The 12,405-nt window shown below is 37.1% G+C and overlaps 1 protein-coding gene across 8 annotated transcripts in view; it reads left to right on the top strand.

Moving 5' to 3' along the window:
- The window catches only part of ZMYM4 (zinc finger MYM-type containing 4), a 207,923-nt gene that overhangs the window by 183,404 nt on the left and 12,114 nt on the right, over nt 1-12,405 (top strand). For all 8 annotated transcript variants that reach the window (XM_055082993.1, XM_055083008.1, XM_055082992.1 and 5 more), the window contains 5 exons: nt 4,274-4,442; nt 4,627-4,722; nt 6,996-7,147; nt 9,752-9,863; nt 11,341-11,589. In XM_055082993.1, coding sequence (XP_054938968.1) covers nt 4,274-4,442; nt 4,627-4,722; nt 6,996-7,147; nt 9,752-9,863; nt 11,341-11,589 — 778 coding nt within the window. The remainder of the gene's footprint in view (nt 1-4,273; nt 4,443-4,626; nt 4,723-6,995; nt 7,148-9,751; nt 9,864-11,340; nt 11,590-12,405) is intronic.

The following is a 12,405-nucleotide window of genomic DNA, read 5'->3' as shown; positions in this document are numbered from 1 at the left end:
CCAGGGGCTAGTATCTGCTCTCTAGTGGGCAGGGCCAGGGCTCATGGGATCCCAGGGCTGGTGCCAACCACTGGTGGGTGAGGCTGTATCCTGGGACTAGTTCTGTTCCATTGGTGCATAGAGCTGGGTCCCAGTGTCTCTGGCTGGGGGGCCTGGTTCCTGAAACTGGTAATGGCTTGTGGATGTATTGGTCTGGGTCCCATGGTATCCTGGGGCTAGTGTTGGTCCACTGGTGGGAGGAGCCTGCTCCTGAGGATCTCTGGCTGTGGGGCCCTGGTGATCCTAGAGTTGGTGTCAGCCTGCTGGTGGGCAAGGCCAGGGCCCGCCCAGGAGGTCCTGGGACTAGTGCCTACCCACTGGTGGGCAGAGCCTTGTTTGGGGTGGCTGGGGGCTCATGGGAGCCTAAGGCAGCAAACTTGCTGGTGTTTGGGGCTGTGTCCCCACCTGGCTAGCTTCTTGGCCTCAAGTGTCCCAGGATTGGTGGCAACTGGCTGGTGGGCAGGCTGGTTCCAGTTCTCATTTAACTTAGTGGGAGGAGTCCAAAATGGTGCTTGTGCTTTCTAGCAGCAGTGTTCTCATTGTAGAGTGAGCTCCCCAAAATGGCTACCACCAGCATCTATGTCCCCAGGGTGAGTCCCAGTTTCCTCTTGCCTCTCTGAGAGGCTCTCTAAAATCAAGTGGGTCTGACCCAGGCTCCTTTCAAGTTACTGCTTTTGCCCTGGGTCTCAGATCATATGAGATTTTGTTTGTACCCTTTGAGAGTGGGAGTCTCTTGTTTCCTGCAGCCCTCTGGCTCTCCTGAAAGCAAGCCCCACTAGCCTTCAAAACCAAGTGTTCTGGAGGTTTATCTTCCCAGTGCAGGAGCCCTGGACTGGGGAGCCCTATATGGGGCTCAGACCTCTCACTTCTTGGGGAGAACATCTGCAGTTGTGATTATCTTCCCATTTTGTGTGTCACCTAACCTGGTGGTGTGGGTCTTGATTATACTGTGTCTCTGCCCCCTTCTACCCATCTTGTAGTTCCTTCTTTATATCTTTAACTGTAGAAGATCTTTTCTGCTAGTCTTCAGGTCGTTTTTATGGAAAGTTGCTCTGTACATAGTAATAATTTTGGTGTGCCCATCAGAGGAGGGGAGCTCAGGGTCTTCCTACTCTGCCATCTTGGTCACCCACACCAGGACAGAACTTTTTACTTTTGAGAAGTCCACTTTATCGGGTTTTATTCTTTTATAACTTGTGCTTTTTATTATCCCATCTAAAAATCTTTGCTTAACTATGGTAATTAAGATTTTCTCTTACATTTTCTCCTAGTGTTTTGTTTTGTTTTGTTTTGTTTTTTTGCGGTACGCTGGCCGCTCACTGCCGCGGCCTCTCCTGTTGCGGAGCACAGGCTCCGGACGCGCAGGCCCAGCGGCCATGGCTCACGGGCCCAGCTGCTCTGCGGCATGTGGGATCCTCCCAGACCAGGGCACGAACCTGCATCCCCTGCATCGGCATGCGAACTCCCAACCACTGCGCCACCAGGGAAGCCCTCTCCTAGTTTTATAATTTTCTTTTATGTTTTCTGTGATCCATTTTGAGATAATTTTTATGTATAAGTTAAGGCGTCACATTTCATTTTTTTGTGTGTATGGATATACAGTTGTTCCAGTACCACTTTTGTAAACACTGTCTTTTCCCCTTCAGTTACATTGGCACTTTTGTTAAAGTCAACTGACCATATATGTCTTGGTCTGTTTCTGAAACTATTCTGTTCCATTGATACACGTCTTTTTTTTTTTTTTTGCGGTACGCGGGCCTCTCACTGTTGTGGCGTCTCCCTTTGCGGAGTGCAGGCTCAGCGGCCATGGCTCACGGGCCCAGCCGCTCCGTGGCATGTGGGATCCTCCTGGACCGGGGCATGAACCCGTGTCCCCTGCATTGGCAGGCGGACTCCCAACCACTACGCCACTAGGGAAGCCCTACATGTCTATTTTTATACCGGTACCAACTGACTTGATTAATGTAGCTTTACAGTGAGTCTTGAAATAGGAGTTTAGGTCTTCCATCTTTGTTCACCTTTTTCAAATGTTTCGTTTGAATTTCCATATACATTTTAGAAGCAGCTTGTCAATTTCTACAAAAAAGTCTGCTGAAATTTTGATTGGGGCTGTTCTTAATCCATGGATCAATTGGGAATTGACATCCTAGCAACTTAGAGCCATCCAATCCATAAAGATGGTATCTTTCACCTTTATTCAGATTATCTTAATTTCTCCCAACAGTGTTTTGTATTTTTCATTTTACAAGTCTTATACTTTGTCAAATTTATCTAATAAGTATTTTAATATATTTTTGATCCTGTTGTGAATAGCATTATTTTTAAATTTCCTTTTCTAGTGTTCTTCATTGACATAGAAATAGAGATGGATTTTGCTCAACTGAAATCTTTAGAATTTTCTACCTACACAGTCATGTTATGTGTAAATAAAGGCAGTTTCACTTTTTCCTTTACAATCTTAGTGCATTTTCTTTCTTGTTTGATTTATTGCATTAACAGGGATCTTTAGTACAATGTTCAATATAAGTAATGAGTGCAGATCGTGTTCAGCCTTACAATATTGAGTATGATGTTACCTATATGTTTCTCATAGATGACCTCTATCAAGTTCAGGAAGTTCTCTTCTATTTCTAATTGCTCAGAGTTTGTTTTTTTTTTTTTTTTTTTTGTCTTTTATTTATTTTCAAACCCTTGTGTCGAGGGCTGACTTTCAATAGATCGCAGCGAGGGAGCTGCTCTGCTACGTACGAAACCCCGACCCAGAAGCAGGTCGTCTACGAATGGTTTAGCACCAGGTTCCCCACGAACGTGCGGTGCGTGACGGGCGAGGTGCTCAGAGTTTTTTTGATTGTGTTTTGAACTTTGTCAGGTGATCTCTTGAGATGATCATCTGGTTTTTCTTTTCTGAGTCTTTTAAAGTGGTGAAATATATTAATTTTTTAAATTATAAACCTTGCATTTATGGGATGAGCACTTTCTTTTGATGTTTTTATTCTTCTATATGTTGCTGGATTCAGTTTGCTAATATTTGTTAAGGTTTTAAGTGTCTCAGTTTAAAAAAGCTATTGATCTCTTTTCTTGTGATGACTTTCTCTGGCCTTGCTGTCAGGATAATAGTAACATAAGTGAGTTAGTGTTCCTCCTCTTCTATTTTCTGAAATACAGTTTATATAATTACTTTAATTCTTGGGTAGACTTCACCAGTGAAGCCATCTGGGTCTGGATTTTTGTTCATGGGAAGGTTTTAAAATATGAATTGAATTTCTCTAGCTACTTAGGTTATCTATTTCTTCTAGAGCAAGCTTTGTTAGTTTGTGTCTTTCAAGAAATTTGTTCAGTTTATCTAAGCTGTCTAGTTTATTGTCATAATGATGTTTACAGTTTTCTCTTATTATTATTTTTATATGTATGGGGTCAGGTGTTGCTAATTTGTGTCTTTTATCTTTTATCTCTGATCATTCTAGCTGGAGATTTATCAGTTTTTTTTTAACCTTCTAAAAGTACCAGCTCTTCATTTTATTGATTTTTCCTTGATCTTTTTTTAAATTGATTTTTGCTCTTATTATTTCCTTACTTTGGGTTTTAATGAAGTCTTTTTTCTGGTTTCTTAACATAGAGGCTAGGTTATTGATTTTAGACTTTTTTCACTTCTCATAGAAGCATTTTAATACTGTAAATGCCCTTATAAGCCCTGCTTTAGCACTATTACATAAAGTTTGATACGTTTTGTTTTCATTTTTACTTAAGTTCAAAATATTCTCTAATCGCATTTGTGGTTTCTTAACATGTGTTGTTTAATTTCTAATTTTTAAGGATTTTTCTAACATTATTTCATTACTGATTTCTAGCTGAATTCCATTGTAGTTAGAGAATTTATTGAGGCTTCTTTTAGAGCCATCTTTTCGTATGTTCCATTAAATAGACCTGAGTGGTAATAACTGTTATTCATACCTCATTGGGTGGGTCCAGCATCCAGAACATAGTAAATACTCAAATGTTAGTGATTATTAAAATATTACCTTCTACACTTCAATTTTCTCTTTTTTTCTTTTCTCATATGGATTGGATTAGATGACTTCTAAAGCTCTTTCTAGCTCTAAGAACTCTGAATCTTTGGGATCTAATACTAAATTGCATTTTCTGTAAATGTATGCCCATTCTGTCTTTGAGAATCCCGATTCTTAAAGCTCTGAAACTAAATTTTATATTCTGTAAATTTTTGGAATTCTTACAGGGACGGAAGAAGTCTATAGTGTCTGTGGAGCCCAGGAGTCTTATTCAAGGAGCCTTTCAAGGGTGCTCAGTGTCTGGGATGACGCTGAAATACATGTATGGGGTAAATGCCTGGAAGAACTGGGTTCAGTGGAAAAATGCCAAGGAAGAGCAGGGGGATCTGAAATGTGGTAAATACATGGCATCAATTTGTGTCTCGATTTAGGGGGTGGGAGGAATACAGATAAAGTCATAAATCTACTCAAAAGGGATAAATAGTAGGTCAAAAATCCCATAAAACTTTGATTTTGGCTTTACTTAATTTTTTTTCCCATCTTTATTTAAACTTCTCATTAATTTTTCTTTCTTTGTCAGGAGTTGAACATGCCTCATCTAGCCCATGTTCTGACCCTTTAGGAAGTGCTCAAGACCATGCACTCTCTCAAGAATCTTCAGAGCCAGGCTGTAGAGGTAAAACTTCTCTCCTTGTGATCTGAATTGCTTGTAATATCATTGTTGATTTTAAATTTGTAAATGGAATATTTAAAATTATTTTAAATTTGAAGTTTATGTTTAAAAAGAGAAATTAATATCTACTCCCAATTTTAAAGAGCTTGTTATAAAGGTAAGGTTGTATCTTCTGATCATGAGTTTCTTATGCAAATATAAGGAATTTTGTTTCTTTTTCTAACACTATGCAAGTAACTCAAATCTGTCTTCTTGAGCCCTATATTTGTAGAATAACCAGTGTGGAACCCAGTGTAACACTTTTTTTTGTTGTTGTTGTTGTTAAGAAGAATACCTGGAAAAGCCTTGCTGTTACTGTAGGAATTTTTCCTATCAAGGAGCTCTATATGATTGACCATGTTTGCAGGTTTCATTTTTGGTGCCAAGAACTTTGGAACCCAATAAACAGTTCAAATAGAGCAACACTGTATAATTTTAGAACCCTAATCATTAGCTTTCTTTTTTCCCTGGTTCTATTCTAAACTTTGTTTTCAGTTTGTATTTTGCTTTTTTATTATCTGTGTTTTATGTAATATACTTATACAATCTTTGTGGGATGAGATGGGGCAGGAATGAATGGAGTATGTCCTTGTAACTAGATTTTTTTGTCCCTTTCCAACTATACCTTCTCTCTAATACCTGGGTGATTACCTGCACTCTTGGCTTTGCCTCAGTCTACCCTCCTTATTGGAGCAGTTAGTTGCTGTTGTGGTCTGTGACTGACTCATTGAGTTCCCACAGATCAAGTATAATCTCTCTGCTCCAGAGTGATATAAATATACTCCTGTTATGGGGGTTTACTAGGCCTTTCACCTTCCAGTTTGAGCCACAACATTTTTAAGAAAGAAGGAAGGGTAGGGACTTCCCTGGTGGTCCAGTAGTGAAGACTCCATTCTCCCAAAGCAGTCCCCTATTGGGGAACTAAGATCCTGCATGCCACACAGCGTGGCCAAAAAATAGACAAACGAAACAGTGGATATGTATGTCAACTGTACTTCAATTTAAAAAAATAAAAATTAAAAAAAATTAAAAATTAAAAAAAAAAAGAAAAAAAGAGGGGTAGTGAAAATGGAGAAGTGATATTGTATTAGACCACCAAGCCTAAATGCGATAGCCACAGGGATGCCTACTCATTTCAGCTACTCATTCATCCAAAAAAAATACTTACTGAATAAAAAAAATACTTACTGTCATGTATCAGGCATGGTTGTAGGCACTCAGGTGAAAAGATCAGACATGGTCCTTGCCCTCATGAATCACCTATTTCAATTTGCAAAACCAACTCAGGGGAGCTCAAGTGTATCTTTGGAAGCATGCAGTGTTTTCTAAATGCAGAAAAGCAATAACTTGAAAGAGTGTTTCAACTCATCCCACAGTGTGGACCAGTCTGTTGCAGTAAGATCTCTACAAGTCAAATTAGATAACTCTCCTGCCTAAAACTAATTCAGTTCTTAGTTGTCTTCAAACTCTTAATGTAATATATGAGGCTTACCATGATATGCCCCCATCTGCCCTCTTTTCTTTTCTGCTGTTCACCTGAGTCCCCTGAACCTTTTCACTTTTGTGGCTGAGCACATACTGTATTTTCTGGCATTTTCAAAGGCATGAAGTTATATGTTATTTGAAGTGTTCCTTATTCAAATAAATATGACTTTAAAGAAAGTTAAACAGCATTCTTTTTTGCAGATATCTCCAGAGCCTTTAATATGTTCAAAAACATTGTGAATTCTTTAGAGGCAGGTATAACATACTGCTGTTTTCCAAATTTATCAGATCTTAGAAACCCAGTTTTCTTGAGCTCTCACATGATTAGTATTTTGTGGAGTATACTTCGGGAAATCTTTTTATATCCTCAAATTGGAATTCTTTATCCACTTGTTTAATTCTTCTCCACCTTTCATATCCCCCAGAATCTAACATGACCCTTCCCTGTCTATTAGATGGCCTTTATTTTTTTTCATAGAATTTTATTTAGATAAAACTCCTGTCATAGCACCCTATTACATCATATGTGCTTCATTGTCTTTATTTCTTTACCTAAAAAAGCCTTGAGATCAGGATCTGTCTTTAATCCATGTATTCACCACTGTACACCACAATACCTGGGGCAGTGTAGTCAGTGTTTATTCAGTGAATTGAGTAATGTTATTATTTTTCTATAAGTTTATTCATTGAATTGAGTAATGTTATTATTTTTCTATAAGTTAGTATTTCAGATGTTTTCTACCTTTCCACAGTCCGCTCTATCAAGCTGAAGGAAGATATTCTGTCCTGCACTTTTGCTGAGTTGAGTTTAGGCTTATGCCAGTTTATTCAAGAAGTGCGGAGACCAAATGGTGAAAAGTATGATCCAGACAGTATCTTATACTTGTGCCTTGGAATTCAGCAGGTATGAAATTCAATAATTGTTATGAAATCTATTGCATTTTTAATAATTCTGATAGAACTTGTGAATTAAGCTGAAAAATTATAGTGTATATTGTTTGTTTGGTGTTGCTCTTATACTCTCTTCTTAATGAACTACTGACCCTGATTTAAAAGTCTTGGTCATATAAGCCTTTTATAAGTTAAACTGAGACTGTTAGAATAAGAGAAATTGAGGTCGGTGCATTTTATTGGTAAATGCACAAAAAAGGCATAAATAGCAGTTCACAAAAGAAGTGACATAGGTGATTTGACATAGGTGACGGGAGACACCCTTGTCAAAAATCATTTGACTAAATATGCACGTGTTTATTTTGGACTCTCAGTTTTTAATACATTGGTTTATGGCTATTCTTATGGCAGTACCCACTATCTTGATTACTGTAGGTTTGTAGTAAGTTTTGAAATTGGGAAGTGTGATTCCTTAAGATTCTTTTGGCTATTCGAGGTTCCTTGCAATTTCATATCAATTTTAGGATCAACTTTTCCATTTCTTCAAAAAATAAAAACTAAACCGTTGGGATTTTGATAGGATTGTATTGAATCTGTAGATTGCTTTGGGGAATATTGCTGTTTTAACAATTTTGTCTTTAGATCCATGAGTACAAGATGTTTTTCCTAGGTGTTCTTTAATTTCAGCAGTTTTATGTAGTTTTAAGCGTGTAAATCACATACCTCTTTGGTTAAATTTATTAAGTATTTTATTCTATCTGATCCTGTCGTAAATGGAATTTTCTTAATTTTCTCTTTGGATTGTTTATTACAACTGATTTTGTGTTGCTTATACTCTGCAGCTTTACTACGTTCATTTACTAGCTCTAATAACTAGTTTTTTTGTAGACTCTTTAGAATTTTCTATATATAGGTTCATGTCACTGCAAATAGAGATGGTTTTACTTCTTCCTTTCCTATTTCAATACTTTTTGTTTCTCTTTCTTGCCTGATTACTCTGGCTAGGATTTCCTTTACAATGTTCAATAGAAGTGGCATTTTTTATCTTGTTTCTGATCTAAGGGAGAAGTGATTTTTTTTTAAACCCCTGTATTTTATAGGTACTCATATTTGAGTAAATGTACAAAACTCAATTCTGTGTATTCATAAAGGAAATTTTTTTAAAGATTGAAATAACTCCTGACTGTTAACAGTAGTTGCCTTTGTGTAGTGAGTTTGAGTATATCTTTCTTCCACCTTTTCTGTATTTTAAACTCTTTCCATAATGAGAATATTTTTAAGTTGTGAAAATAACTTTATTAAAGAAGAAAATGAAGAATACTTTTCAACAACAAAACTGTAATCTGGCAATATGATCATAAATTGCCTTTGAAGAGACCTATAAAAATGCACATTGAAATGGTGTGTAATTTTTATTAGCCGGAATAAATTTAAGTGGAAATAAAAATTTACTGCAAGTCATACATAGATCAAAAAGCAGGAAACCAAGATAGCCATAGATAAATAAGTTTAAAATACCAGATCTTAAAAACACTGAAAGATTTTTAGCATATAATTATGCTACTTTGTGTTATTCTCTTGTTCTGCTCATTGTATTTCTGAAGTGGTTGAATCTGATCAGACCTGCACCGTCAAAATATTTAACAGTCATTTACTCAAGCTGTTGTGTGTTTCCCATTCTGTGATGTGATTCTTTTTTTTGGGGGGTGGGGGCTGTGTTGGGTCTTTTTTTTGTTGCTGCACACGGGCTTTCTCTAGTTGTGGCGAGTGGGGGCTAGTCTTCATTGCGGTGCGCAGGCTTCTCATTGTGGTGGCTTCTTGTTGCGGAGCACAGGCTTTAGGCACGTGGGCTTCAGTAGTTGCAGCACATGGACTCAGTAGTTGTGACTCACAGGCTCAGTAGTTGCGGCACATGGGCTTAGTTGCTCTGCGGCACGTGGGATCTTCCTGGACCAGGGCTCGAACCCATGTCCCCTGCATTGGCAGGTGGATTCTTAACCACTGTGCCACCGGGGAAGCCCCTGTGATATGATTCTTGATGGTTATAATTAGCATACTTTTAAGTCCTATAATTAGACTTGAACTTTTTGAAGGCTGGCTTGTGAGGCAGAGGGTTGAGAGCTGTGGTTAGAAGCCTCCACATAAATAGTTTTAAATTTTGGATAGCCTCAGGTTGTCTGACACTAGCGAACTATATTATTTGCAGGAAGTCATCTTATAGCTAGGCTAAAAAACAAAGAAAAACTGCTAAGAGCACACCTCAGACACTGAGAATTAGAAAAATGATTTGAGAAATTTGAATTAGGACCAATTTTTAGTATATCAGTTTTATTAACTAACTAAAAGGTACTTAACTTATTATAATTATTTTATACCATTCATGTTTTTAAAAGGAAATAGAAAACTTTACCTTACAAGGTCAGTGTTCAAGATAATGTTAATTCATTTGAAAAGAATCTTTAGCTTAAATTCTGGTGTTTTAACTGTATCCTTAAAATGGTTCACAGTATTGTAAGGACAAAAACTAAGGGTAAACTATATACCTAAAATTATTCTTTTTAAAAACTTGTGTGTTTTTTTGTATCAACATGTATGTTTCCATTTTTTTCTCTTGTAGTACCTGTTTGAAAATGGTAGAATAGATAACATTTTTACTGAGCCCTATTCCAGATTTATGATTGAACTTACCAAACTCTTGAAAATATGGGAACCTACAATACTTCCTAATGGTAGGATGATTATATTTTGATTCTTTTCATGATATGCCTTCTTAAATTGCTTTTTTGTGATTCTCTTTTTATAAATTGTTCATTTTATATTTTTCTTGATTTATAATATATTTGGACTTTTGAGGAGAAAGTCTTTGGTTTATTATCAATTATTTTAGTAAAACTATACCTTCCATACAGTACAGGAATAGATACTAACTATTGAATATAAAAAACAACTGAAGGTTACATTTACTTTTTAGAAACCATTTTTGATCTGGTAGTTTTGGTAAAGTTGTTCATGGTATCAATAGTTGGCACATATGCTACTTTTAGACTCTGTTAGCAGTGGACCTCTTTCAGTAGTTTATAAAAAGTACCCTGAACTGGTTGTTAAAGAGAGTTAAGTCTTCATCATTGAATTGTCTATGACCATAAGTCTTTGGACAAGTCCCTAATTCACTCCTGGTCTCATGCTCCTTGGCTATGAATGTCAGAGGTTGAATGTGATGCCCAGAAATGTGTGCCCTTTCTGTTGGGCTACAGAGCACCTTTGAAGCATTATGAGCAGTGTGGTGGCATGATGCATTTAGCATTCAAAGAGGGGGCTAGAGACATAGATTTGGAAGTAATAAATCTGTGTTCATGGATAGTCTTCCAGAAATAGAATGCAGAAGCAGCAACAAAGAGGACTGGGGAGAGAATGTTAGGAAAGACCTGTGTTTAAGGGTATCATGAGGAAGGTGCATTTAAAAGTATACTTATTTTAATTTTTCTGATCTCTGTTTTTCAAGAAAAATCCAGATAAGTTATCTTGAAGTAATCTCTCTTAATATAAATTTAAAATAAGAAGAGATAGGAGGGAGAGAGGGAGCTATCTGCCCTCTAAAGATATTAGCCAAATAAAACTGAACCAGTTAACAGTAAACAGAATGATCTCAAACAGGAGTCTGCAAACTGCAGCTCATGGGCCAGATCAGTCCAGCTGCCTGTTTCTGTGTAGTACATGAGGTAAAATATTTTTTACATTTCTAAATAGTTGGGAAAAAAATTAAAGAAAAATATTTTGTGACATGTGAAAATTGAATGAAATTCAAATTTGTTTCTATAAATAAATTTTACAAATAGCCACACTTATTTGTTTATGTATTGTCTACACCTCCTTATCTTTTACAACAACAAAGTTGTTTTCAAAGCCCTCATGGCCCACAGTGCTTAATATGTTTACCATCTGGCTCTTCACAGAAAAAGTTTACCAACCCCTGGTCTAAAATAACAATAGATTAAAACTGTTTCAGGGGAGTGCTCACAATGTCTCCTTCAGTGGAATCATCTGCCCTTTTCTTTGCAGTGCTTTTTCTATTTTTCTGTATGAGGAAGAGGGAGAAAGAGGAACAGTCTTTTCCTTAGTATCTTCCTGTCTGAGGATTAGAGAAATTACTTAGTCCCATTTAGCAGGAGCTTAGTACTGTTTCTTTTTCCCCTTTCTTCTGTTCAGGTTACATGTTCTCTCGCATTGAAGAAGAGCATTTGTGGGAGTGCAAACAGCTGGGTGCTTACTCACCAATCGTCCTCTTGAACACCCTCCTTTTCTTCAATACCAAATACTTTCAACTAAAGAATGTTACTGAGCACTTGAAGCTTTCCTTTGCCCATGTGATGAGACGGACCAGGACTCTGAAGTACAGTACCAAGATGACATATCTGAGGTTCTTCCCACCTTCACAAAAGCAGGAGACAGAACCAGGTGTGTGGTGGAGTTTTTAAGATTTCTTTCATTCTTTTTTTTTAAATTGAAGTATAGTTGATGTACAATATTGTTAGTTTCAGGTGTGCAACATAGAGACTTGACATTTAAATACATTATGAAATGATTATTATGATAAGTCATAACTGTCTCTGTACAAAGTCATTCCAGTATTATTGGCCATATTCCTTATGCTGTATGTTACCTCCTTGTGCCTTATCTTATAACTGGAAGTTTGTTCCTCTTAATCCCCTTCACCTATTTTGCCCATCCCCCATCCCTCTTGCCTCTGGCAACCACCAATTTGTTCTTTGTAGCTGTGAGTCTATTTCTATTTTGTTTGTTCATTTATTTTTTATATTCTACATATAGGTGAAATCATACGTATTTTTCTTTTTCTCACTGACTTATTTCACTTAGCATAACACCCTCTATGTTGTCACAAATGGCAAGATTTCATTCTTTTTTATAGCTGAGTGAATTAATCCATTCTGTTGATGGACAGTTCCATATTTTGGCCATTATCAATAATGTTGCAATGGACAATAGGGGTGCTTACATATCTTTTTGAATTAGTGTTTTTGTTTTCTTCGGGTAAAAAAATACCCAGAAGTGGAATTGCTGGATCAAATGGTAGTTCTGTGTTTAATTTTTGAGGAAGCTCCATACTGTTTTTCACAATGGCTGCACCAGTTTACATTCCCACCAACAGTGCATGAGTGTTCCTCTTTTTACACATCCTCGCCAACACTTGCTATCTCTTGTCCCTTTCATGATAGTCATTCTGACAAGTGTGAGGCGTTATCTCATTGTGGT

The sequence above is a fragment of the Physeter macrocephalus genome, chromosome 3, assembly GCF_002837175.3.
Source record: "Physeter macrocephalus isolate SW-GA chromosome 3, ASM283717v5, whole genome shotgun sequence".
Lineage (NCBI taxonomy): Eukaryota > Metazoa > Chordata > Mammalia > Artiodactyla > Physeteridae > Physeter > Physeter macrocephalus.
The sequence above is the reverse complement of the archived record's forward strand: the minus strand, read 5'-3'. Positions and strand labels throughout refer to the sequence as shown.